This window comes from Egretta garzetta, unplaced genomic scaffold, assembly GCF_000687185.1.
Source record: "Egretta garzetta isolate BGI_Z169 unplaced genomic scaffold, ASM68718v1 scaffold332, whole genome shotgun sequence".
Classification (NCBI taxonomy): Eukaryota; Metazoa; Chordata; class Aves; order Pelecaniformes; family Ardeidae; genus Egretta; species Egretta garzetta.
This window is the reverse complement of record NW_009258879.1, coordinates 1,316,523-1,343,018: the sequence shown is the minus strand read 5'-3', so window position 1 is coordinate 1,343,018 and position 26,496 is coordinate 1,316,523. Positions and strand designations below refer to the sequence as shown.

General features: G+C 46.6%; 1 protein-coding gene across 1 annotated transcript in view; it reads left to right on the top strand.

The window, feature by feature from the left end:
* GRM7 (glutamate metabotropic receptor 7) overlaps positions 1-21,609 on the top strand; it is a 288,512-nt gene extending 266,903 nt beyond the window's left edge. The window contains exons 10-11 of the mRNA XM_035889467.1: positions 20,589-20,839; positions 21,564-21,609. Coding sequence (XP_035745360.1) covers positions 20,589-20,839; positions 21,564-21,609 — 297 coding nt within the window. The remainder of the gene's footprint in view (positions 1-20,588; positions 20,840-21,563) is intronic.
* Positions 21,610-26,496: the final 4,887 nt, after the last annotated feature.

The window sequence follows — 26,496 nt, the reverse complement described above, 5'->3', positions numbered from 1 at the left end:
AAAAAACAAACCCAAAGGGAAAGACCCAGGGGGGTTTTTTTTTTTTTTTTTTTTTTTACTGTTTTTCCCTCCTGTTAAAGAAGGGGTCTCTCTGGGGAAGCACTCTGCTCAACATGTCTGAGTGAAGCTTCGGGAGGTGGGGGATGAAGGAACAAAGCAGAGCTGGAGCTGGAGCTGTCCTGAAGCCTACGCCTGTAATGCCACCGCCGAGGGCTGGTGGGTGCGGGAGCCAGGCCTGGCCTCTGCCCGTAGCTGTGGCATAGCCCCCCGCTGTGGTCCTTACCAGGTGAGTGTGATGCCCCGTCCAGACAGGGGAAAAAGTAAAATGAGAAGACCTTGTGCAGTTTGGTAGTTTGACATCGTTTCCCCATTAAACTCTGTCTTTGCTATTGCCCATCTCTGCATTCTCTCAGCAGCAAAGATGCCTATGTTTTCTTTCCCACACTGAGTAGTGGGGATGGGAAAGGGGTAGGCAGCAACTGAAAATGGACCCAAGGAGCTCTAGAGTATTTTACAGGACAAACTCCCTTGTCTGGCAGATATTTCCCAGCCAAATCTTCGTTGATGGGGCCAGCTTTGGTGGGCAGGAGGGCCTTGTTGACCTCTTTAATTGTCAAGGCTTTCTGAAGGGTTCTTCAGGTTTAGCACTTTTCAGCTAATGATGTCAGGGGCTTCACCAATCATTCGATCTGTGTTGGCTTTTGGCCTTTCAATGGCTGAAATATCTGTGGTGACAAAACCCAGGGTGGCGGAATGAGGTGGAACCCCTATTTACAAAGAACACTCAGCAATAACCGTTTTTCTAATTGCCCATCCAGCCCCATCCCTTCAGCCATTAACTGCCTCGCCAGGGGAGGCAAACCTGAGCCTTAACCCTGCCCATGCCTCGGCGTCATGCGGCTTCACTGATGAAGTAGGGTTCTTGTTGTGTTTATAACAACCAAAAATAATGCATGTGTTGTAAATGGAGTATCTTGGGCGTCCACAAGATCTTCCTTGGGCTGGCGGTTAGAGGAGAGACATTTATTTAAAAGAATGCCAAGGGAGTAGGCGGACAAACTGTGGTGAACAATACGCTATCAGCTTCCTCTTGTTCCCTGTGATTTACGTTTTCAACATCAGAGCAACCTGTAATGTTTAATGGAGATAATTAAATATATTTTGAAGACAAGACAGCTCTTTTTAGTAGTGGAACAGATCCTGCTAACAAACTTAACTAGCAACAATAATTCTCCAGTAAGCTGAAGAGCAAAATGCATTTAGAAGCTTAGCACTGGGTTGCGTTAGGTGATGCTAACAGGAAGGAATGAAAATCAATTAGTTTAGCCAAGGTGCTTAAAACATGATTAGAGCTGGAGAGAAAGTCTTGTGAAAATTGCTATTAGGTAGTAGTTAAGATTTATTCTGGTACCTTAATTGGAGGACCAGGGAAGTTTAAGCAGAAAGATCAAGTGATTTGATTCTCCAGAACTTCCAAATCAATGTAGTTTTAGTGTCTTTTATTGACTGGAAGATGAAATCTGTTAATGACTGAAGATAAGAAAGAAAGGTCAGGGCCTCTAAATATCCCTGTTGGCAACTGCTCCACGTGCCGAGTGCTGCCGGCCGCCCCAGCCCAGAGCCAGCACCAGCTTTAGCCTAACTTGAACCCAAGCGAGGACTTGGCCTGGGAAAAAATAAACGCATCTTCTGGCCGTGTGCCCCGGGCGGCTGCGGAGCGGGGGCTGCTCAGTGCCCAGTGCTGTGTCGGGGGGCTCGGGAAGGTAACGCTAAGACAACCTTTATTAAAGTAAACTTCCCGGTGGGAGCAGGTCTGGCTTGATTTGATTGCAATCGTACACACAGAAAAATTCCTCCTTTGGATGCTTTTTCTCCCCTGAGGCCCCGGGCTTGCGTTCACTGACAGAAGGTACAGTTTTTCACAAATTCAGCCTTGTATTTACAAGCTGCCTTGTGGCCTCCTCATACAGAGATAAGGGACCTACTAGGTACTCGACGTTTATTTCTCGATACATAATAAGGGTCAGAAGACAGTAAATAAATCTCAGTTACGTATAAAAGCAGGTATGCTGTGCAACTACGAAGACAGCAGTAAACTGTTGGGGGTTTATCCTGTCAAAAATGTGTTTAATAAGGTATGGATGTAGAGTAGGGTCTGGGGGCCATTAACTTTTGTCAGGTCATGGATTAGTTAAATGTATGAGCTGATTTGGCTTAAAAAATCAGGCTTTTCTCATCCTGTAATATTCCAGATTGCTTTCTGTATAAGTACCCCACATGAAACTGCTGATAAGGAGCTCTAAATAATTCATAGTGGTTTGTAACGTTATCTCTGAGGTGTGACGTGTAGGAGTTAATCTCAGAATTAAGGTGGAGCTGTGAGCTGTGGTAGGGTGATACAGGAGGACGCAGTATCACCCTGTTAGACCACATTGGAAAGCAGCTTGGATAGTGCTGTAAATTGTCATTGCAGCATCAAACCTGAGATGGAGATTCAGCTTACTCTTAGAATAAAATGAACGCAATGTTTGATAATTACGAGAGGAAGCTCTTTCCCGATGCTGTGGATTAGCGTCGATATGCATGGATGCCTCCTAACAGCACAGGAGATAGTGGAATGACTGGAATTTGGCAGGTCCTAAAATGATAGACTTTTTGTAATTAAATCTCATTTAAATGAGCACCTAAATCATCTCGTATTCTGGGATTACCCATTCCCAGTTTAGCATAACAATGAACGCCCATCTGCGTGTCGCAGACACCCAAGGATTGCGTAAGCCACGAAGCAAGCTGGCTCCAGTTTATGAATTATGATAGATTGAGCAGTTGCCGTGGCAACAGTTGGTTCTAATTGTGATACATTAGTAGCAACAAGAATTGGATGGCTCAAGTCATTTAGTTAATTAAATGCAAACTTGGACAGCTCTGAAGGAATAATAGAGAAAATTAACACCTACCAGTGCGCACCCGTAAAACATGAATGGTTTGTCCGAAAGAAAAATGCCAAAGCAGTTCTGTATTCTTGGCGCATCCTTCCTGGCCTTCCGTGCTTTCCTGCGGGATGGTTTGTTCTGAAGCGCTTGCCCAGGCGGGGCGTGAGGGGTCAGGGCAGAGCCGGATGTTGGCTGGGGAGCACAACGGGGAGCGACTGCGTCGGGCGAGGGGACGGGTTGGTAACGGAAAGGGCTGGCACAAACCTTTCTGTATTCACCCGAATACTTTTGGGTGTCAGAGAAAAGCCGCTGCCTTCTTCAGAAAGATGCTGGGAGCTGCTGGCAGAATTTAAGGGTTACGCCTGAGAGTAAACCGTTGGGGCTCATGGTTCCTGCAGGCACGGTTGGCTTGAGATGTTGTCAGAAACCACGCATGGAGGAAACCTGCGTGGGCTTTGTCTGCTGCCCACATCCTGTACCTGAAAGCCTCTTTTCTGGTTGGGGTTTTTTTTGGGGGGGTGGGGTGATGTTGGGGTTTTGGGTTTGTTGTTTTGGGGTTTTTTTTGTTGGGTGTTTTGGTTTGTTGGGGGTTTTTTTGAGGATGAGAAGGTTTCGGTAGGTGGCTGCCATTGTTAAAACAATGCACTTTAACCATTCTGCAGTTACGGAGGAATGTAGTGCTCTGAGAACCAATACATCAAAGCAGAATGAAGGCAAAACTGTTCCAGTCTCCCTGTGCAATTTTCCACCCCTGAGTATCTCTGGCAGGGTTACTCTGCAGGACGGAGGCCCGGGTCCTCAGGAACAGCAGAAACTTTTCTCCTTGTGGACTGTGGGAATGGAGATTGTGTGAAGAAACCCATTAGCTTTGGGCTGCTTCGTGAGTGGGGAAAGGCAAGAGCCCAGGCACAGCTCCGGAGTCAGGCTGCGCTCTGGAGCAGTGATTTTCTTTACCCGTAGATGCTTTTGAGAAATCAGGCTCCATGAAAACAGTGATGGTGACTCACAGAAAATGAAGATTTCTAACTTTTTTTTCTCTAATATGAGGAATTACTTTTATTTATTTTGCCAGGGTTTAAATTCCTAATGCTGGCTGGTCAGGAATGAAGGTCTCACTGCTACGGCTTATCCTCGCATGAATCCGCTTTTACGCAGCTCTAACGCGCTCTCTGATCGCTTTTACACTTTAGAACACAAAATAATGTTCATGCTAATAAATAAATCAGAAGCCAGTTAAAGTAACCGACTGGCTGGAACTGAAGACTGATCTTTGTACGTGAACACAGCCTTTAGATCCCCAAACTCATTCAAACTGCGTGGTCACGTAGACTCCATGCAGCGCTGTGATAGCGTTGGTAAATAGAAAGGATGCGTCCACCCGTAACGAGTCTGTTTCTAAGTAGCAAAAACAATATGTAAATGCTCTGTTTTAAATAATAATTGCATTATAATTTAAAAAGTCAGTGAAAAGCAGGCTTGCTTTATATATGTATTTGTCAGTGCCTTTTCACAACCAGTGTTCTACTCTAAAGGTCTTGAAAGAGAAATAATAGGAGGAGGATTAGCCGCCTTCTTCCCCACTCCTCAGCTGACACCAGCTTGCACTTTGCATTCCCCTGAAGGTCTTCAAACAGAATTAGATCTTACTTTGTATGCAAATATATGGAATAGATTCTCACTATAGGCCTGGGTCAAACTTCACTGACATTGAAAGATTCCCATTGACTTTTCTGGGGTTTATACCAAGGCCGCAGTGATGAAGGGAACGAGACAGCCGTAATTAGCATGGGAATGGGCAGGGCTGTCGGCATAGTGCAGTTCTTTGACGTGTTAGATGGGCAAGATATTTTCTTCTGGGATTGCTTTGAGGTTTGGCACACCAGTTGCTCTCATGCAGAGCCATACTTGGTTGCTTCAACAACCCACGTGAAAGCGTTCGGTGACCTCCTTCCCTGCCAGCCAGGCAAGAGGTGAAGCAGGGACGTGTGCCCATGAAACAGATGACTAACCCTGGCAGAGGAGTTTAACAAGCAAGAAGCCAGTAGAATTATGAGGAAACCAAATAAATTCTCCAGCAAATGTTAGCAGACCTGGTGATGCAGGTGAAAGAACTGTCCAGTGGCCGTGGAGCATGGCAGCATGTTATGTCAGTCTTCCTTGGGTGCAAGCTGGTAGAAATCTTTTTGAGAAATCAAGAGTATCACCAACGTGTGTGTTCAGAAGTATGTAATTATTGAAAGTATTACGAGGGTCAGTCTTGCTCTTCTGGGGGGGCCAGAGGGGTTTTTTTTTGAGGTGGGATGGTTTGGGGTGGGGGTTGTTGTCAGTAGATCAAGGGAAGTTCAAGTTGCTGAAGAGAGTGGGTGAGAAGGGAATCTATTAACTGGACTGTGTCAGAAAAAGAGCAATTTTATTTCAGAGAATGCCTTTGAACTGGGTGAAAGTGACTGGATATAAATAAAATATTCACACGGCTGGATCGGGGGAGACAAAATTGAAGGTGAAAAGACAGAAAAAAATTTTGAAGCTTGCTCTGTAAAATGAATCTTCTGCATGGAGCCCTGCTTTTTGTTAGGAGCATCTAGCATGGGCTGAAATATCTTATTTTCTTTAACTTGTTAAGACTCTGAATTGACATCTCAGGAAAACCTAGCAAGCCTGGCGTGGGCACCGTGCCTGCGTGTTGTTCTTTCCAGCTCTGCCTGAACCCCCAGTCAAACCTGGAGAAACACCCTCGCGGGGAGCAGCTCCACAGTGCTGGCAGGATTAACCCCTCTTGTAAGGGTGGTTTGGGGCTTTTTTATTTTGCCTTTTTTTTTTTTTTTAAGCTTTAGCTGACTAGGCTACTGCGTGTTATTATAAAACTATAAAAATGCTTATATTTATTTTGGATTATAAATTTAATTTTGCAAGACCTGAATACATTAAATGAAAGGGCTGCTTGCCATCGTAATGTAAGGCTGACTGATTTACGGTGCAATAAAAATAAAGAAAATTGCGAAACCCAAACTGGTTAACAGCATGTAGTGGGGAGCAAACCATTAGGGCATTTGCGCCTCCCTTATTTCCAGGCTATGAATAATTTTGGCAATATTTTTCAGCGCTGTCAAGGCAAAGCAGCAGTTCGTATCAGCTGCATTCGCAGACGTTTCATTGCCATGACAACCTGGTGCAGATCCATGAGCTGCTGTCGATTGTCAAGCCCGTCGCCGGTTGTGACCTGCCGCTTGACAAAGGGGCCTCCCTGCGTCCTCCGCACCCGTTATCTCATCTGCCCACACAGATCAAAGTATGCAAAGTGTAGAGAGCCAACCCGTGAACTAAAGGGAGCGTCAGAAGCTCCTGCGCTCTCTGGATTTCCACCCTGCTTTTCCCTAGAAGACGATTCTGCACGTTTTGAGACGCTCCATACCTTGCCTTTCTCCTGCAGCTTCCAAAAGCCTTCCTGTAGCTCAAGGCAAAGGATGGAAGAGAAATGTTTGATCCTTCTGGCACGTGTATCCCGATAAGTCATTGCAATGAGGTCAGAATATGTTCACCTTGGCAGTTCTGGTTTCATCCTAAGCACACAAGATCCGTGGGAAGGTGCACGCTGTGGTGGGCCTGGAGCTTTTCAGTCCTTCGGAGCTGCCGAGTGCCCTACAGGCAGCACTGCAGAAGGGCCGGGGCTGTGGTTGGAAGTCAGATGGGCTGTGGGGAGGGGAGGGTAAGCTGTATGCCCAAAAATACCAGGCCGCTAGTCACTTTTTTGGTGCTGTAAGTTGTGTATTTAAATCAGCTGAAGAGAAGGTCCGTAGAAGTTTTGCTGAATAAATGCATGCTTCAGTGCTGATGGAAAGCTTACTCCCAGGCGAGAAGATCTGCTTCTAGGTAAACAGAAAGGCCATTCAGTTGCTTTTTCACATTTATTTGTGCTTTTCACATAGAGAAAGAAATGGTGCAGGGGGATGTTCTAAGGAGGCAAATCACGTTAGCTAGCTTACCCGCGTTGGGGGAGAAAGAAACGGGGCGTGTTGATGCTCTGCTTGCTGCCTTCCCTGACTGTAGCTAGGAGAGACCTGCAGCACCTCGCGTTTCTATTCCCATCACGCGTAACCAACATTTTGTGCGTTGTTCCTCAGGGCTGTACCATTGCAGCAATGCTAAAATAGGTGTATTTTATTTATATACAAGTGTTGCTCTGCTGTTATGGCATCTGTATAACCTTAGCCCAAGCTGGTGTTGTGTGGGCATAAACATTTTTGCTTCACCAGAAAAAAAGTAACATTTAAGAAGGAGTGAAAATGAGATTTACTTGCTAATTATTATTCGGCGGCTTAAATTTTTAGAAATTGAGAAATTAGCATGTGTTATTAGCATGCTTCAGTGGTTATTTCAGGTAATTTCTCATTTCAGTCACTTTGTGTTCCCCTGTGAATCCATGCGTATGTGAAAGCTGTAGCTCGTGGGCTGTGCCATCGTTACAAAATGATGCTCTGGGCTCCAGCGCTCGTCCGCTGCCCTGTCTCAGCAGGAGGTTGCATAGCCCCAGGCAGCCGATGCTTTGGGCGTCTGTGTTTCTGTTTGTCCAAAGTCTTTGCAGGTAGTACACCCTGTGATACGCAATGCCGATTTGTGGAGTAATTGTCTGAGAGATTTCCTCTTCAAGCTTAAGTGTTCGAGCCACAGTGATGAAGGTTGGACAGCCCTTCGCTGGCAGTGCAGGACAGTCTCCACCCTGGCCATGCTTAGATGTTTTTTCTTCGTTTTCTCCAAACTTTGGGTTTTTTACTCCAGGGGAAGGCATCTCCAGTGTGGGATGACAGATAAACCTAAACGTTACTTCAGGTTTTCCTGTCACAAGTCATAAATGTCAGCACCTCTCTGGGTCTGACAGAGACCTCTTCTAAGAACATTTAAGTTCTTAGGCTGGTGACCAGAGGGGTTTGCCTTAACATGCGATCAGCATAAGATTAAGCATCCAAAGTTGTTGTTTAAAAGAGAACAACTTTTTCCTTTTTCTTGACTTATTAATTAGCACCGTGTGTCCTGTATGACTGCAAAGAAAAAGTCCAGAAAGCCAGGCAGCTTCTGAGTGAAAGTTTCTTCAAAATTGTTTTATTATGCCTGACTATTTATGAGGGCCGTACCGGTTTTAGTTCCCATCTATGTGTTTACTTATACCCACATTACCTTGCAGTTTGTCTTTTTATAATCCATACCTTTCACTGGATATTCACTCCTGCTTATTCCTCCATCTGACATAGAAGGAATTGTCTTGAAATCGTGTGACCGAAGTTTATTTTCTAGTCTAGAATACGTTAATAATTTAAGAAAGTGTGTGAGAGAGCCTTGCCTCATGTTCACTCAGCAGCTATCTGATGAGGCAAAATTGTAGGTGTGGGAAGGCTGGCTGCTCTCTGCTGCTACGAGCAATGTTTGAGCCCCAAGATATTTCTGGGAGGTTCAGGGCCTTGCAATGGCCATCTCTGCTGCGCTGGCTTCCCACCGGATTGCCAGCCTTTCTCTGATGGAGAGCTTTCTGACACTTCCACAAATCTTCTCTTGAAATCCGAGCATAAAAGATAGTGATTTTGGTAATTGCAGGTATTACGTTACCTGCAAAGGGTCAGCGCACGATCACACCTCCTCAAATCCCAAAATTCGGGGTGAGGGTTTGCGCGTGCCTGGCTCTTGGCGTGATAAGCCCATCTTTCCTCGTCCCGGGAGCCCTCCGGAGGTGGCCTCTTCCTGCGGCTCTGGTGCCATCCGTACCTGCTGGGAAACACCCCTCTTGCTGGGACGGTGCCCGGCGCTCTGCGGTGCGTGCACGTCGGGCTACAGGGGCGCAGTCGTGGCGCTCCGAGGATCCTCCCTTTGTTTTGCTCCAAATCTCAAATGGAGTGTTGCGGGGTCGGGGTTTTTTTTTTTCTCCTTTTACATTGAATTATTCAGTAGTTGAAGTGAGTAAAATTAAAGATTTCTAGACTAGTGACGTTTGGAATATAAGAAGGATAGCAAAATCTATTTCATTTGAACTCTAATCTCTGGTCATGTATAAAATGAATAAAATGCAATAAGTGTGGAGAAATATGATTTATAACAGCAGCTGAAGTCTGGCACTGAATACCCTAAAATGCCAAGATTGTATGTCAGTCAATTTAGCAGTGCAGCGGCGAAGGTGAAGAAGGAAATGAAGGCTTTCTCCGATGATGTAATCTTTGGAAAAAATGACAGATGAAGAATTATTTCTAGCCCAAAAAATCTTAAGTGCTCAGCCAGTGAGAGAGGGAAAAGCCATTATTTGAAAAATGGGAGTTGGGGATGTGCATTACTTCTGTTGCACTTTGTGTTTGTCTCTTTTAGTGATGTGTAACTTATTTCATAGCTGTTACAACAAACATGAGTGTCAGGCAAGAGATATTAGACAGTTCTGAGGATTGATAATGGGATTTCTTGAGCCATTTGCCTCTCTCTCTGCTTGACATATAGCCAAACTCCACTGTGACCAAAATTTCTTATCACCTGAAGGCCCTTTAGTGACCCATGCAAAATGATTTGGTGGGTCTCGGGACACACCTCTGGCGGACAGGCATCCGTGCTGGATAACAGCACATTGGCTGAGATCCCTGTGGAAGAACTTCACCCATTTCATCAGTTCTTCCACCAGCTTATGGACATGCGACTAGCATGGAAGACAAACACAAGGAGAGGTACGTTCAGCAGTTTCCCAGCCCTCCGTCACTGTTACCTATGTTAACAGGTACAGGACCAGGAGGGCTCATCCTCGCTGGAACCTGGACACGGGCCACAGCCTTCCCACCATCTCTGGCTGCCCACCCACCACCCTCGGATCTGCAGTAGGACACACGGTTCTCATCACTGTGCTAGGAGCAGCACCATGTGCTCTATGTCCAGGAGCAAAAACCAAGAGCAGATGAATCCAAAAGGAGAGAGACCTTCATCTTATTTCAGTGGTGGGGACACATGGACCTTGCTTCAGATCTTGCTACACTTGCAAGAAGACTCTTCTGCTGGCACATCCTTCTGTGCCAAATTCCTACTTCAAAGAGAAATCCTTGTCAAGGCAGAGGAGGCAGTCAGTTCCAGGGAATCACAAATTCCAGAGAACTTTTCTTGACTTAAGCCAGGGCCATCACTGTTCATTTCTTGGCTGAGCAACTCCCAAAGGACTCTAAGTGGTTCATGGGCATCTTTATCGTCTCTGTAACTGGTACAGAAAGTAAAGGCGGCTCTTTTTTTTCCAGTGGAAGTGGAATCACTGCCAAACAGACCCTGTGTAAACCATTTGACTTGTGGGATTGCCTTTGATACTGCTTCAATTTCTCTTTTAGCCATTTGATGCCCTCTGAAAGCAGCCACGTGCTTTTCCATCACTGCTCTGTCCAATTATCAGAATAATTTAATTTCCTTCTAGATAAGCTGCTTGTGTTTCTCTCACAGGCTGGAGAGACAGAATTCCTCCTCCTTCTGCATCTGCACCGTAACCCTCAGTGCAAGTGCTTTAACATTTGGTATTTTGAATTATCATCCAAGTTATGGATATAAGCCATAAATATTTATTTTTTCTGATGTATGCAAATTTATTGCATTAGGAAGTTGCTATTATAAGGGAATAAGCTGTATAAAAGATTTAGCTTGGATAGCTAAAATATAGTTAAAATACATACATTTACTTCATCTTTACTCTGCACGTTTGCCTTGAAGCGCAAGCTGAAAAGCGAGATGTGTCGGGTGCTCTTAGGACATGAAAATTTAAGTTGGCTTTGGCAGCGTGACATTAGAAGGAACAGTTTAACAGTGCAGGCAGAGGGAATAGGAAATTAGTCCTTTTAGACCTGTTTACAGCTGTGCTATCTGCCTTTGCTTTTGGCCTCTGCAGGTGGTAATCTTTCAGAATACGACCCCAATTTTCCCTTTGGTATGCTAAGCCTCCTGCTGCTAGAAACTTATTGAAACATAATTCATCACACCCATTACCTGCATAACTCTGGGGTATGATGTTGTCGTTGCCAAGCTAGTAACCACCAGGAGCAGCGAACGTGACGGCGTTTGCAAGCACGTCTGTGGGTTTATCGGCACTATCACCCCCTCGCTCCTTCCCCCAGCCTGATACCTCTGCATCGGTGGCTGTCGTGGTTTGCCGTATCGTGAGGAGGGGACGAGGTCCCATCTGGCATGCTTGTGATGGGGGGAACTTCACAGCTCTGGGCAAGTTCTTCTCCCAGACCTCTGTGCTTCGTGACGTGACTCAAAGCAACTTTCCAGAACATCACGGGCTGTCGCCAGGCGGCCAGAAATCTCAGACCCGACATCAAAGCTTTCTTTAGCGTTTGCTAACGGCCAGTGGTTTCTTCGGGCAGGGGAGAGCCCCCTGTTCCTAATGCAGCTGTGGTTACTCTGCAGGTTGCCCTTGCTGTTCCCAGCATGTGTGGCATCCTGTGAGCCATGGTGGTGCTGCTCGTGTGCGTCCTCACCGCCATGAGCTGGGGCAGAGCCATCCCTCCTCCACCAAGGCACGTGCCGAGAGAGGACGGAGGTGGAGATGGGCTGGGGGGGGCAGAGGGGCGCACGGGGCCGAGGTCCCTGGGGGCTCAGGCATGCGGAGTGCTGGACATGAACGCTGACATTTTGCAACTCAATGACTAAGGTGATGGGCTTGCACTTCTGTTTGGAAATGCTGTTCATAGCCACTTGATGGGGGTCCCAAGGAGAGGTGGGCTTGGAGCTATGATGGCGACATCTCCAGGAGCATCCAGCTCCTTGAATTGACTTTGATTTTGCCCTCGGCAAGTCGGTCTTTTAGATGCTTCTGTTTGAGGTGTTCTCATTGTGTTGGAATAAATACTGACCGTGCAGCCTAGCCAGTTGCTGTCGTGGGGCATCATGGCTGTGCAGATGGTTCAGGAAAGCACCCGTGACCCAGCCCAAACGCCATGCTGTGTGCCATGCTCCCTGCTCCCGTGGCAGCAAACGCTGAATTTTAATCCCTCCCAGAATACGAGCAGAACTGGGCAATAGCGAATGCTTATTTCTAGCCCTCAAAGCCGACATTTGCAGAAGTAATCCTTAGGCTGTCCCCCCTATGTGTTTACTTGCCCAGGGCAACTGAACATTGCTGTTCAATGCAATGCGTCCTGCTAACGGCCACTTTGCTTTTGGTCACCTCTGGAGATGAAACTGTGGGAACTTAGCTGATGAGCCGCTGTTGCAGGGTACGTGAGTGCAAGGCTTGGCTAGTTTCCTGAAGAGATTAACGACGTTTTGCTTTCTGCTTCAACAGTGGCGATTCTTCAGATCTGAATCTTTCCTCAGGTCCCCCCTTGTTGTCTCAGTAGGAACAATAGTTGTCTGCGGTTAAGTGCATGAAAGCAACTCACCCAGGCTCACAAGGGTTTTGTGCTGAACTATTAGCGACTTCTGTAGTTTATTTGGAACTCTAAATTTCTGTTCAGTAAGGATAAACACAGAGATCACATCTAAAAAAAAGCACAGAACAGTCTGTGATATTTGGTCATTTTATTATTAGCAAAGAAAAACAAAAGCCTTCAAAGGCATGTGAACCTGTTGGCAGAAAGCGTTGTCTTAAATCGCCCTGACAAAAAAAAAATAATTTAAAGTCAAAATGGGCTTATTGAGTTCTTCGCTGTCCCACTTCTGGTGTGCTGGCGCGGTGGTAGGGTGCCTGGCTGGCGGTTCGGCTTTGATTGCGTCCCCTCTCGTTACTGCAGAGCTACCCCCACAACAGAATCATAGAATGTTTTGGGTGGGAAGGGACCCCCAGAGGTCACCCAGCCCAACCCCCCTGCAGGAGCAGGGACACCTTGAACCACATCAGGTTGCTCACAGCCCCGTCCAACCTGGCCTGGAATGTTCCCAGGGATGGGGCCTCCACCCCCTCTCGGGGCAACCCCTGCCAGGGTTTCACCACCCTCACTGGAAAGAATTTCTTCCTTAGATCCAGTCTAAACCTACCCTGGTTTAGTTTAAAACCACCCCCCCTTGTCCTGTCCCAGCTGGCCCTACTAAAAAGCTTGTCCCCCCCTTTCCTCTGGGCCCCCTTGAAGCCCTGAGCGGCCGCACTCAGCTCTGCCCGCAGGCACAGAGGTATCTACTGTCCCCGTTGCTGGATTTCAGCGTTGTGCTGGTATCAGCTCTTGCTCCGTGAGGACCAGCATATAGCTGGTGACCTCTTGAAAGAGTGAGATGTGATTGTTATTACTGGGTGTAAAAGAAAAGTGCTTTGGGGAGCTACTTTCCAAACTTTAATCTTTTTTTACTTTCATATCTCTGAGGGAGCTGTGGTGTTGTTCTGTGGGTGCTTGCTGCTCCTGTGGAACTAGTTTTGGTTTTCCATTACACCGAAATACATCCCCAGAGTTAACCTGCGGTTTTGTCTGATCTACCAGATGTAATACTGTGAGCATTTCCAAGGAAAACTACCGTAATAGACCAACCATTTTCACTGATGAAAGCCATCCAAGCTCAGGTCTGCTGCCACCAGCCAGCGAAACGCTTCCTGCCAGGCACACAAGGCTCCTTGTTGAGCTGTAGAACAACAGTGAGGTTCAGATGGAAAATCAGTTTGGGGAAAAAAAAAAAAAAAAAGAAAATGCCATGGGGCTGCACGCGTGCCCCAGAGCCCACGTGTCCCATGTGCCGTGAGTACCCCCGTGTGCCAGGGACGCTGAGCCCGGCCGGGAGCGGAGCGGGTTCGTGAGCGCGCAGTGCGGCTGTGCGGCTTTGATAAGCCGCCCGAGTGCTGTCAGCCTGCAAAACAACCAACCATTAATGGGAAATTTTCTGAAACTAAAATCCCATCATTTCCTTCAGTGCCACCTTTCGTATAATTGCTAAGCACAGAATTTATAATTAAATGGTATGACTGATTCTGTGACATTCCCATAGACGTTTCACAAAGGCTATTTGCGTGCCTTGCTATTTTGTACAGTAATAACTGCAATCAGCGTAACTACTATGATTTGTTTATCAAACATCCCTTGGGTAGCATCCGTTGTCATTTGTAAAACCTAGCGAGCAGCAGGTTTTGCATCCCGTTGCCTGTCTCACGTTGCTGCTGAGCTGTGTTCCTGGAGCACCGCTGATGCTCACCTCTGCAGAGCAGCGTGGTTGTCTTCCACGCGCTGTGGAAAATACACACAGACCGCTACAACAGCACAAACGGGCAAAATTCAGTACAAATTTTATGAAGAAAGTAGGCGTTATGTCTTCACAACAGGGATCAAAGGGTATCCTTACCGGGCGATGGAATTAACGGGTTGAAAAGTGAGGAGAAGAGAGCTTATTGAAGAGCCATCCCTTCGTGCCCTTGAGTAAAGAGAGTCCTGAGGAGGCAGCATGTGTGGTCCTGTAGTTGATGGCTGTGTCGTAGCCCTGTGCACCAGGAGACCAAATTACAGTAGCGCAGGGCACCCTGGTTGGACGTGATGGCGCTCGACAGCCTGGCATTGCCACCTTGGGTGTTTGTCGTGCGTATGGAGTGTGTGTGCTGGCACACGCAGGTGGTTTTTGCCTATAAAATATTCAAACGCCACAAAAGTATGATGAACTACTGATACAGTGGGGATTATATTAATACCATTAGGAGCAGCGGGTTAGAGCAGCAACTAAGCGGTGGAGTCGCTGTCTCTCGTCTATTAAGTGACCTCCTGCAACTGGAAATCCCCCTCTTCTGGATCGTTTGCCAGATGTTTGCCCTTTTTGTCTAAAACGCTGGAGCCTAGTGTCCACAGGGGGGGTTTGTGATTCCCCCCCCCCCCCCAAAAAAAAAAAAAATATAATGTTAGCTTAAAGGAGAGGGGAAACGGCTTTCCCTAAGCACCGCTAAAACCTTCTAATCTGGGAAAAGAGTTTTGGGGTTTTTTTCTGCTCTGTTCTCCAAAGGGCACTGCTAAATGACAGCTTGAGCAGATTACGATGCTTAAAAGGATGGGGCTGGAGGCAGGGGTCCTGGAAGTCGTCAGTAGATAAGCTCCAGGGCAGTGTGGTATTATCTGCAGTTGAACTGGTACCATCCAAGTGAAGAAAGCCGGTGTATGTCTGTATCCGCGGGAGCCGGCAGCGGGAACCTGGGATGTGCATGGGCTGCTGGAAAGCCTCAGTGGGGCATGAAAAGAGGATTACTGAGCCAGGCCGGTAAAGAGAGCTGACAGGGCTGCTTCACACATAATATTTTATATTTCTCAGACAACAGAAGTGTACAACCCTTGTGGAAAGACATGGTTGCCTGGGTAAAGCTGCCGTCGCCTGAAACTTCCATAAATCAAGCTGTCTAAGGAAATGAGAACGGCGTTTGCTTTTGCAGCTGGTTTGGGTTGGGGTTTTTTTCAGTTGAGGGTATGGTGCTGCCCAAAGGAGGGGGTGGCGCCTTCACCCCCCCCGTAGCCCATGCCGGGCTGTGGCCCTGCCCGTCCTCCTTGGCACCCAGAGCCTGGGGCGGAGGGGCAGAGAGGGTCCCAACGGGAGGCAGGCAGGCGCTGACTCTGCAGGCTCTCTTGAATTAGCCTGAGTTTAGGGGTGCTTTGTGACTGGAGCCTTTTGTCCACTGACATCTGCCCCGGGTCCTGGCCGCAGGTCACGGCAATAACAGCTCGGGCTGCCCTGTGAGAAATGCGATGTAGCCCTTGGCAGGGGTTGGGTAGCCCCTGGCAGGGGTTGGGTATGAGATGGCCACCGCCTGTGCTGGAGGGAGAAGGGCAGTGCCTCTGCCTAAGTGAAGCTGATTTAAAGCCAAAGAAGCACAGGTTTCACTGGAAACCAGATATTCTCCTTTTTGTATTTGCCTTTAAAATGACATGGTAGCTTCGGTGGGTAGAGGCCTTAGAGACTGAAGTGTCTGAGAACACATTTACATTCAAGGCTTTTTACTTTCCATATTTTTGCAAACATATAATGCACTGGGAGCTAATTTTAATTTTTATTAAAAAAATGTTTCTCATTCTTGTATTTGCACAACATAATGCAGAGAATGAGATGAAATCTTCAGATGACCTGGAAGTCTTCTGGGAGATTTATAAACTGTCTACTTCGTATGTAAGAACATTTGTTTTAATTCCCATATAAAAGTGAGATAAATTGGTTTGTGATAACACAAGTCCAAAAATATCTCAGGTTACCACTTTATTTCCATATTACAAAATAACACAATTCACTGCATAATTAGAAAGATGAATTAGATAAAAGGAGCAGTTGCTCCTGGTTAGACTCTGCATGCAAAGCATTAGCCTGCAAAAAGTATTTCTGACCCCTAAAGCGACTTTTCTAGGGTCTGCACCTATAACTTCAGTTATTATGGCCCAGCAGTTGGAAATCTGTCCACCGGGCTAGCGAAGACTGAAAGGCCCGGTCCTGCAGTGCTTTACTGCTGAGAGTAACCCTAGCTCATGCAAAATCATCCATCAATACAATTTGTTCTAGAAAAAATTCTGGTTATTAGATGTGTGTATTCATGACCAGTCTAATTTTCTCTCAAGGTTTTGAAGGTAATTTTCAGCATTTGCATGAATAAATCAAGAATCGGGAAAACACAGAAATCTAAAATTCAAATGGAAATCCTTTATGTAAAATAAATGATAAAATCTAGATGCCTTTGCATGTGAATGATATCCTTAGGGTTGAGTTTTCTCCAATGCATTGCTTCAAAGTCTGATGCATTTGTAATGGCGGATGTGTGAGGTTTAATATTAAGTTAAAATTTGGCAAAAGTTGGAGTCTGCTTGAGAGAGAGAGAGGGATGTGAGGATGACCCTGCAGAATGACTTTGTCCTTGTGTTGTAGCAAATGTGGCTTCAAACCCTCCGTGGGAGCGGGCTTGCCGAGACCAGCGTTACACTGGCTTTAGAAAGCTTTGACTTCCCCTGGCAATGCTTAGCTCAGTCCCAGTTCTCATTCCTGCCAAGTTCGAGCACCTCTCACTAAATCTGCATCTTTATTTCTTAATTCGATCTCAGGTTTGGAAACGACTGGGTTTCACCAGCCAGCTGTAAAAGGCACGCATGAATTATTAGAGTCCCATTGTCGGTTCAATCTTATCCTTTGTATTTTAAGTTGCCCATTTGCATTCATCTAAAATGCTTTCAGAGAGTTTATCGGAAGAAGTGAAATAAGAAATGAAATAATTTCATGTAAACTGCATTTTTATGTTTGACTGGTAAAACCACAAAGCAGAGATAAAATACATAAAACTAAGGCTCTGCATAATAAGCATATCTATTAGTTTCCCTTATCTTTATAAAGCTCCCATTTGTCATGAGACGCCTTGTGTGTCACTCATCCCGCCTTGTTCTACAAAAGCTCTTTTCTCCCTTTCCTTTTATCTCCCATCGGCATGTGCAAGGTAGGAAACTTTGCTGGCGTGCTGCTGCTGAGGACCCCGTTGACTAAATAATCGTTTAGCCTTCAACCCCTTAATAGGGAGAGGAAATACAAATTAACACCTGTGTGCACCTAGATAAAGATGTTACTGGCGCTCCGCTGGCTGCGGCTTTTGCAATCACAGCAGCCCTGGATTCAGGGGAAGGCGTTGGGTCAAACCCTCCCCAGGGTAGGCCACCTCCAGGTCGGGCCAGCTCCCCACTGGTGTAGCCCATGGAAAAGCACATAGGGAAGGTGCTAGCTGTAGTGGGATTCGGGTGGAGAAAATCTGTAATCAAACATAGATAGGCTGTTTCTGTCTGTGGAACGTAAGCACCTGATGTTGTGTCACGCTGCCAGTGCTGTCCCATTAGCTTTTTTTTTTTTTTCTTTTTTTTTTTTTTAATGGTTTGCCCTGTGGCCCCAATTCCTGTTTTCTATATAAAGATTTATATGTTCCCTAGGAAAGTGAATCAAGAGTTAGTTGCATTTTCCACCGTACGGCTGCTGGAACAGACTTTCTGCCAGTTCAAGTCCCTTGAGGTGACTGCTGAACAAAGCAGCGCTTTGAAGCACCCGTGCACCCGCCGTGCTTGTGCCAGAGCCCTTCGCCGGCACAGACCTTCTCTGACCTTGTAGGAACGCTGATCTCGCTCAGCAGTACTGCTTAGTAGATACTGGGTGCCTGTCAGGTTTGGTTACATGTCCTGTGCATAGCAAGGGAGGCAGTTGTTATTAAACGCCTTCCAGAGCCGCGTCCTTCTCAGGCTGAACCAGAAGGACTGCAGACGTTATTTAAGCACGCTCTCTTCCCGAGCATTAGCAGGGAGAGGGGTGGTCTGAATACGGAGCTGAGAACCACGGTCCCTAGGTGCAAGGTAATTTCTCAAGTATCTTGTCCGCAGCATCTTCCTGGCCTTTTGAGTTGTTGGTACCTGCAGCTCCTATAGCAATTGCAGGAGCTCTTTATAAAATAGAATTAATAATTACCTTACTTAGCAAGGAGAAAAGCTGGTAGTAAGTTCCAGTAAGTTTGAAATAAATGCTTCAGCCCTTAAATGTTACATTTTATATATCTCATTTCCAGTTTTCAAAGACCTATTGCATTTAATTAACAAATTTTTAAGCCTTGTTATTTATGTCAATGCAATGCACTTGACCCTGACTGAGTTACAACTGATTTATGTGAACATAACGGAAAGGAGGATCAGCTCCAAGGAAGCAAACACATTGCGAAATGTCTTCTCTTTTAAGTGTTCTTATAAGATAAATAGACAATAGTGCTTAATGTACATAGCAGTAAAGGTATAGAGCATGTGTCTGCGGCGTAGCAATGTTCAGCTGCAGGACACGAGGTGAGGAATAACCAGCCCGGCAGTAACTCTGCAGTGAGGAACAGCAAGCAGCAACGCTACCTGGCTGAGGAAAACCAACATCGTGTTTCGCAGCCGGGCTATAGATAAATTCAGAAAATAACCCTCCAGCGAGGAGGCGTCGGTAGAGCACCACGTGGGTTTGCAGCATTGCAGCTCGGTGAAGCAGTGGGTCGGTGGTGGTGTCCAGGTTAGGGGGAGGCAGAAGGGCCTGAGGTCCTCCCAGTGGCTGAAGTTGGGAGAAATTGCCCCGTTATCTGCCAAAGACCAAGGGGAAACATGGTACCATCCTGCTCTTTAAAAGTTCTCCAAAAGCCAGTAACTTTAAATGGGTAAAAGAAGGTAACGGGGTGTGGTGGCCACTTGCTCTCCCTTCCAGCAGGAGAGGACAATTAGCAGCTTCATTCAGACACAGGCCAAATGTTTTGGAGACCTGAGCACTCTGCAAGGGTTTGGTTAGGAGGCTGCGAAACCTCTATCAGAGGATGGTTTTAGGACGTGGGTAGCCAGGGTGATCTGTCAGAAGTAGTTTTGGTGTAAATGGCTTTTTCTTGGGGCAGGGTTTTAGATGAGGTGACCCCTTGGGCTCCCTTCCAGCTGTAGCTTGGCCCAGTGTATCTTTTCACCGGATGAGATGGGTCATGTCCCAGTGTCCTGACTTTGGCAACATTTCTGACAACATCAGTGCCATTTCCTTCTGATAATGAGTAAATAGAAACTGAGAAAGCACTTTAGTTTTTGCTTGTGCGCATCTGTATTGAGACACATCCGCACGCAGCACGGGTTTTATGTTTTCTGTAAGGCGTTTTATTGCTTCCCGTGGTGGTCTTAATCACTGTAATAGCAACTGTTATGTAGATATAACCGGCGAGTCTGGAGGCATTCATATTTTTCTAAAGATGGGAATTTAGAAATACCTGGGCAGAGTCAGCATTTTATGCCACCATTATATTTATTCATGGCGTTTTTCCATCAGAAATCCAGACTGATTAGCACTGAATAGGAGGAGAAGAGGAAATAGCGTTCTGAAGAAATCACCCTCAATGTGTAATGAATTCCCCATTTATATGGATTTACTGTATATTTAATTTTTGAAGAGGATCCGCAGAGACTTTGCTGCCTCCTCAGCTCCCTCCCACCTGTGCCGTGCATCTCTGGGCTTTTTAACTTTTAACTGTGCCTGATCCTCTTAAGTCAGGAGAATTGTTCTAGTTTATCTATTAAGTGTGTCCTCTGAAAAGATAATTAAAAAAGAAAAAGAAGAAAGGCTTTTCCACCCCTGTATATTTGCAGAGTATGTTTTTAAATCCTTGTGGTTTCTTTCAACGCTCATCTCGTGGCAGTACCTGTTCTCTGGCTGGCGTAGATTCTCTTTTTTCATAGTAAGCATGGCTGAATGTCATGAGCACACAAATCGTTGTGTATTCTCTACAAAGCTATTTCAATGAATTGTAGAGAATTAAAGCATAGTCAAAACAAAAAAAATCCCACCTTCCTCAATTTTTTTAGCAAACCAAGGCTTTAGGAGCATCCTGCACCATGGTAGTTCCTCTTCTATAACTTTCAGTAGACCTAAATTTAAATTTTTACCAGCATTATTGCAATCCAAATCTGACCTTCGCTCCTTAAATAAATTAAGGATATACCGTTAGCATACAGCAGAAATTGTGTTGTGAAGGACACTGGAAGTTTCCAGCACTGAGCCCCGAAGAGGCTGTGGATACCGCAGGTAGTAGCTGGGGGGTGCTGGACCTCACGGGGGTTTGCAGTGCAAAGGTCTCGGCTCACGCATCTTTGGTTGCAAACTCATTTAAAAATGCTTTTAAATGGTTGCTTAATGTTTGAAGTGCTACAGCCTGCTTCCCAGTCATCTTATTTGTAATAGTGTCTCATGTGTTGTGTCTCCTAGCTCTACATACAAACTACCACACTTACAATATCCATGAACTTAAGTGCTTCAGTGGCCCTGGGGATGCTTTACATGCCGAAGGTGTACATCATCATCTTCCACCCTGAGCTGAACGTCCAGAAACGGAAACGCAGCTTCAAGGCTGTGGTCACAGCAGCGACCATGTCGTCACGGCTCTCGCACAAACCCAGCGACAGGCCCAACGGCGAAGCCAAAACGGAGCTGTGTGAGAACGTAGACCCAAACAGTAAGTACCGCTGGTCCTCTGTTCCTTGGCTGGCTGGGGGTTTTGGAGATGTTGACAGATATCCGAGTTTTAGGCTCTTCGTACTATTTGGTCTTCTCAGTTAAAAATTTTTGATGTCTCACATATATATGTTTTTGTTTTTTTTTTTAAAAATTGTCTATTTCTTCCTCACTTTTTTGAGTTGTGCCAGCTGGCAGCAACTCCTCACAAAACGCTTGGTAGCTGTGAGTAACCCCTCCTCCCTTCCCTCCTCTGTCAGAGAGAATCAGCAGCATCCCTGAGTACCAGACCCTCCAGCCTGTGTCAGACCCAAACCTTCCTAGCTCTGCCAGGTGCACTTCCAGGATGAGCGGAGGGACAGGGACCAAAGTCCCCGATAACTCTGCTAACCCAAGTTATAATATTGTTTCTTGCAAAGTTTTTTTTTTTACAATAATCTCACAATCCTTGAAGGTTCCCGCTTAAGGGTTTTATCCGGTCCCATGAAAGTGAATGCAAATCTTGCCCATTGATTCAGAAGGAAAATAGATCGAGAAGATGCTTCCAGTTTCCTTAATGTGCATAGCATGGTATATTGTAGCACAAAATTACATACTGAGGCCATCAGATTTGATTTGCATTTGAATCTGGAAGGAGTTGAGGAAGGAGACAGCTGCACAACTTTGTAGCATATTGGAAAGGTTTAGACATGTCTGCAGTTTTTGTGAAAAACAGATCTGAATGTGGAGAAATGCCCTTTCCTTGCCCATGATCCGTTCATCCATTTGCTGCTGAAATCCCTGCCACTTCTTGTCTGTTAACTGCCATCTGAATATCTGCCTCAAAGCAGAAACTCTGCTGTCAAAGCAAAGTGGAAACAGCCAGCAAATTATTGACACAGCACTTTTCTCCCTTTATTCACCCCCTGAGTATTTTTCTCTGATGCCTTATCATGCAGGTACACAAAACATATCCTAACTGGAGAAACAAAATTTGTCTTGGGCAAGTGAAGTAGCTGAGCTATCTGAAGTATGATTCCGACATGAGACAGTAAGGAAACGCTTCTCGTAAACGAAGGGCCGAATTCCGCTGCCTCCCGTTGCGCGGAGCAGCGCCCTGGCTGCAAGAGGAATTAAATCCCTTTCCCGCGCCAGGGTGTTGCTGGGCAGTTGCAGAGTCCCCTGCCCAGGCGGATTTCTGTTAGGAAGCATCGCCCATAAACCCCTTCCGCTGGCTCTGGTCTCCAAATCTGCTCCTGGCTGCGATGCTCCAGGTCGGAAAAGGCCTTTGAGGATGGAGGGAGAGGAAGGGAGGAGGGAAGGGGAGGATTTTGAGAGGCAGCTGGGAAGGGGCAGGGGAGTGCGTGTTGCTGCACTGCATTTCACTGATTGCTGTTCTGGTCAAATGGGTTGGAATTAGGGTCTCCTCCAGAAAAATCAAGGTCTAAAAATTTCCACTCAAAGACTTGAACAACAACAAGAAAAACAGAAAAGTTGTGATGATGAAATGTCCAATGTAGAAACAGAGGCAGACCCCTGTGGGACCCACAGCCTGGGGGTCCCCTACTCTGGGATTCCCCTCCTGGTCTCATTCTCCCGTGCTGCATCGTGTTGCTGTTTCCAGACTCCTGGGAATATTCCCCCCTGCCAAAGAACAGTCAGATTTTTCCCTGGGAAGGAGGTATGTTTGTTAAAAGGCAATATTGCTCACGTAACCCACCATATTCCGGGTAAAGTGCATCACGTTTTCATCCAGGACTATAGGCTAGAAGAAGGTTTTAAGAGGCAGGAGAAGAGGCAGGATCCCCTGCTGGCCGAGATGTGCCACCTTCTGCCCTAAGCAGCCCGTCCTCAGTCCCGGCTTTGTTAACGCTGATTTAAAGCTGGGGTAAAGTCCAGTGGGAATAAAACCCTCACAAATTGGAAATGAGTGTGCGTGAAGGGAGAATGCTGGCCGTGAACTCATTTGCTTACATGTAGGATGTTAAAGCATAGAAATTTGTTTATTCAACCTAGCCAGTCCGGAACTGTGCAATAGTATTAATTTATGTCTTTCTCCAAGTACTGGCCTTTTAAATTTTTTATGGTTTGCAAAATAAATTTTCTTTTAAAACTTTTAATTATTTATCCACATGGTACCATCTGTTCATATTATCAGCTGCACCTACTACTACTATTTCAGAATATGTGTGTTAATAAAAACTATTAGAAAATCAAATGAAATAAACTACTGCTGTACTTAAAGTATTTGGGTACATTTAGTCCCGGGGTGGGGTTAATGGGAGCTTTCCTATGGAGTTCAATAGGCTGTCAATCAAGCCCCTAATCAGGCCACATTCAGCATGCGTGTCCGTACAAGGAATTCATTGGATACCTGAATGGAGTTTCCTTTTTGTCTTTAATACAAATATTTTGTTTAAAAAACATGTTTCCAGTTCCATTTTTAGGTGGAAAAATTGAAAACCCTATTAATGAGCTCAAAAAAAGCAATGCCATCCAAGCAAACCCCCCCACATTTTCAGTGACATTTCGAATACGATCTCAAAAAATAAATTAAGGTTTTGATGTTTTCATAGCAATTTAACCACAAAAAATGTTTTATACAGCAGATGGGGAAATTTTACCAATTGGAAAAGAGGAAATGTGAATAAAAATTTGCCCCCGATGTTTGTATCAATGCTATGAGCATTTTTTTTTTTTTTTTCCAATCTCAAATATCTTTCTTCAAAAATAAGGTACTTTCTGTATCTCCCTTTCTAACCTTGTTTTGATCCATTACTGATGGCTAAGTTGCCTACCGGGGTGGAGGGGGTGCTCCACCGCAGCAGGTACCTTCCTGGGACCTCCGGCTCCGAGGAGCACGGGGCTGGGAAGTCCCGGGCGTGAGGCTGCATCCAGCTCCTGGGGCTCGTGGGTCGGGCTGGGAGCGAACTGACCCCAGGGGGGCGAGAGGCTGAGGCTGAGACCCACGGCGCCGCGCAAAGCCAGCCCAGGGGCCGGGCTGCCTCGGCTGCCCAGGGTTTTCCCCTAAGTGCAAAAGTACAGTTGGGTTTTCCAGTTTGATTTTCTATTGTGTTTTCCTGGTGATGCTGCTGTTCATGGCTTGCTCAGGTACTGGAGACTGGAGTTGCCATTTCTATTGAAAATACACAAATATTTCATACCTCCTAAGAACCGATTAACACTGAGCCACCAGCATGGGATTCATGTACCTCCAAACATTGGGGAATTTGGGGACTAAGCCCAAATTTATGGCCTGTCCTACTTATATGCCAGAATCCAAACCAAAAGCAAAATGTGGATGGTTTTACAGAAAAAATAGCCTCGAAAAAAACCTCCATGATTTAGCAAACCTTAGAGGAATGCCTACCGAACTGAAGATGTGCATGTAAAGCTGGAAGGCCTATAAATTACCTGAGTGGCTTCCTAAGAGCGGGTGGTCCTCAGCAGCGGTGCTGAGCATCACGTGGAAACGTTGCACGCAGCTCTCGGGTCATCCACAGGAATCTGAGCTCGGAAAAAATGTGCAGAGCACTTGGGAGGACTGGGCTCAAGCACTGGGGGTTTAGTGTGGGTGTAAAAGAAGCCACTGCATTAACGTGGGAGGAAAGTCACCTGAGATGAGTGACCTTCTATCCCTCCGTCAGGAGGAACAGGCGCTCACCGTGTTGCAGCTTTTTCTTTAGGATTTATGGGAGGCAAGAGATTTCCCAAGATGAGCTCCCCAGCCATGTCCTAGGTGGGCTTTTGTGCTGAATGGGACATATTAAGGCCAAGCTTTTCAATCTAAAACCGCGTTATTTATGAAAACTCTTAATCATTCCAGCTCGCCATCTGGTATGTGCATGTTTTACTCATCCAACAGCTTTTTCCTGCTAATACATGTTTGCATCAGATTCAGGTGAGCAGAATCAGCGCACAGCAGCTTTCATCCATGTCACGAGTTCGTTCTGCCCTCGCGTGTCTCTGGTTGAATTTCGTGCTGTTTGGGAAGGCGCTTCTCACCAGGTCTGAGGCTGAACAGGTAGTGAGCGCTTCTGCTCGGCTGTCTGCTTGGGTTTCTGCTGTGAGAGCAGAGTGTCAGGCTATGAGAAAACCGTTTGGACCTCCAACCCATGCTTAACTTATATTTAGATTTACATGGAATTGCTCCTTTTCCATAGCAGCTTGTCTTAATTCATGGCTTTACCAAGCACAGCGACAGGGAAATCAGCATCTCGGTTGGCTGGTGATGAGGAGGTTGTGCTTCTCGCAGCCTGGACACGCAGACCGTGCTGCAAGGGCCTTTGCTTTCACCCATTTCCCCCTTAAAGCAGCCGGGAGAAGGAAACCGAACTGCCCCGTGCTTCCCGGGAGCGGCTCTTCTGGGGAGGTGCTTTCCCGCGGGAGCTGGGGTAGGGGCTCTCGGGGCTTGGCAGCACAGGGAGTGCTGCTCTGCCAGTGCCCCCATTGCCCATCTCGTGGGAGAAGTCTCCATCTATGAGAACGGCTGTGGGCAAGTTTACCCCCTTTCGGGGAGGGGGCTCTCTGCTCTGCTGATAAAGCTTTGAGAGCAAGACGAGCGTTGCAGGACAGCCCAGCGGTATGCGGTGTTGAAGAGGAGGCAGCAGCAGCTCCGAGGCAGGGACCAAGTGCATCGAAGTGACAAACGACTGCTGGAGAGCAGGAGCAGCTCTGGGAGGAGACGGCCTTCCCCGAGGAGTTTAGGTGAGAGTTGCTGAGAAGTGGCAAAGGAAAGGTGGGACTAGCCCGAAAGCTTTCAGGTCTAAAAGCTTATAAGGGCCTGATTTTCAGTAGGGTTATAAGTTTGTGGACTTTTAAGTTAGCAGGTGCTTTGAGGGCTCCGTACCCGTGCAGACATATTCAAGGTTATTTGCAGACATACTCAAGGTTATTTTTTCTCTTCCTCCTTTATTTAGCACTAAGTAGAATTTACTCGACAGTCGACTCAGTTCTCAGTAGTGAAGTGCAGCCGCTGCCCGTGTTCCCAGGCAGAGCAGGCATCGTTTGCGTGTTTCTGTCTCCAAAGAGCGCTTTCCCGCGCGCTGCCGGCTCCCCTCGACGGCAGCGGCAGCGAGGGCAGAGCGTGCCCATCCTCCTTTTTCTCCGTGCGTTGAGAATGGGCACTGGTGTTGTGGGTTCCCGTCGGCAAGCTGTGGTTAGTGCCTGTGGCACACAAGCGTCTCCCGCCTCGGACAGACGCGCAGACCCCGCTGTGCAAATGCTCCCGCGCTGTGCCCCGGTGTGTTTGTGTGCTCATTCCTGCCCATCCTTAGCATTGCTCCCATGACGTTGCCTATTTCATCTTTTGGAGGGAAAAAACCTAAAATGGTTGTCGATGATGCTGAGGAACCTGAGGGTGACTGCATGGGCGAGGAAGGGCTGAGGGGTCTTAACCCAATGCCAAAATGTTCCAGAGTTTGTTCGGGGGAAAGGGATGGGGGGGGAAACACAACCAGACCCACTCTTTTCTGAGCAGCTGCTCCCATGTTCAGAGGTACCTGAACTTCTGTGAACTGGTTCATTTATTTCTAACCCAGAGTTAATTTCGTATCGTGGCGCCTCTCAGCTTTCCACTATCGCTGCTCCAATCTGAGCTCTTCAGTTGGATTAATGTCACGGCCTCCGTGGCAGGGCAGAATTTGAAGAGTTTATTGTGAACAGACGTATTATACATACCAAT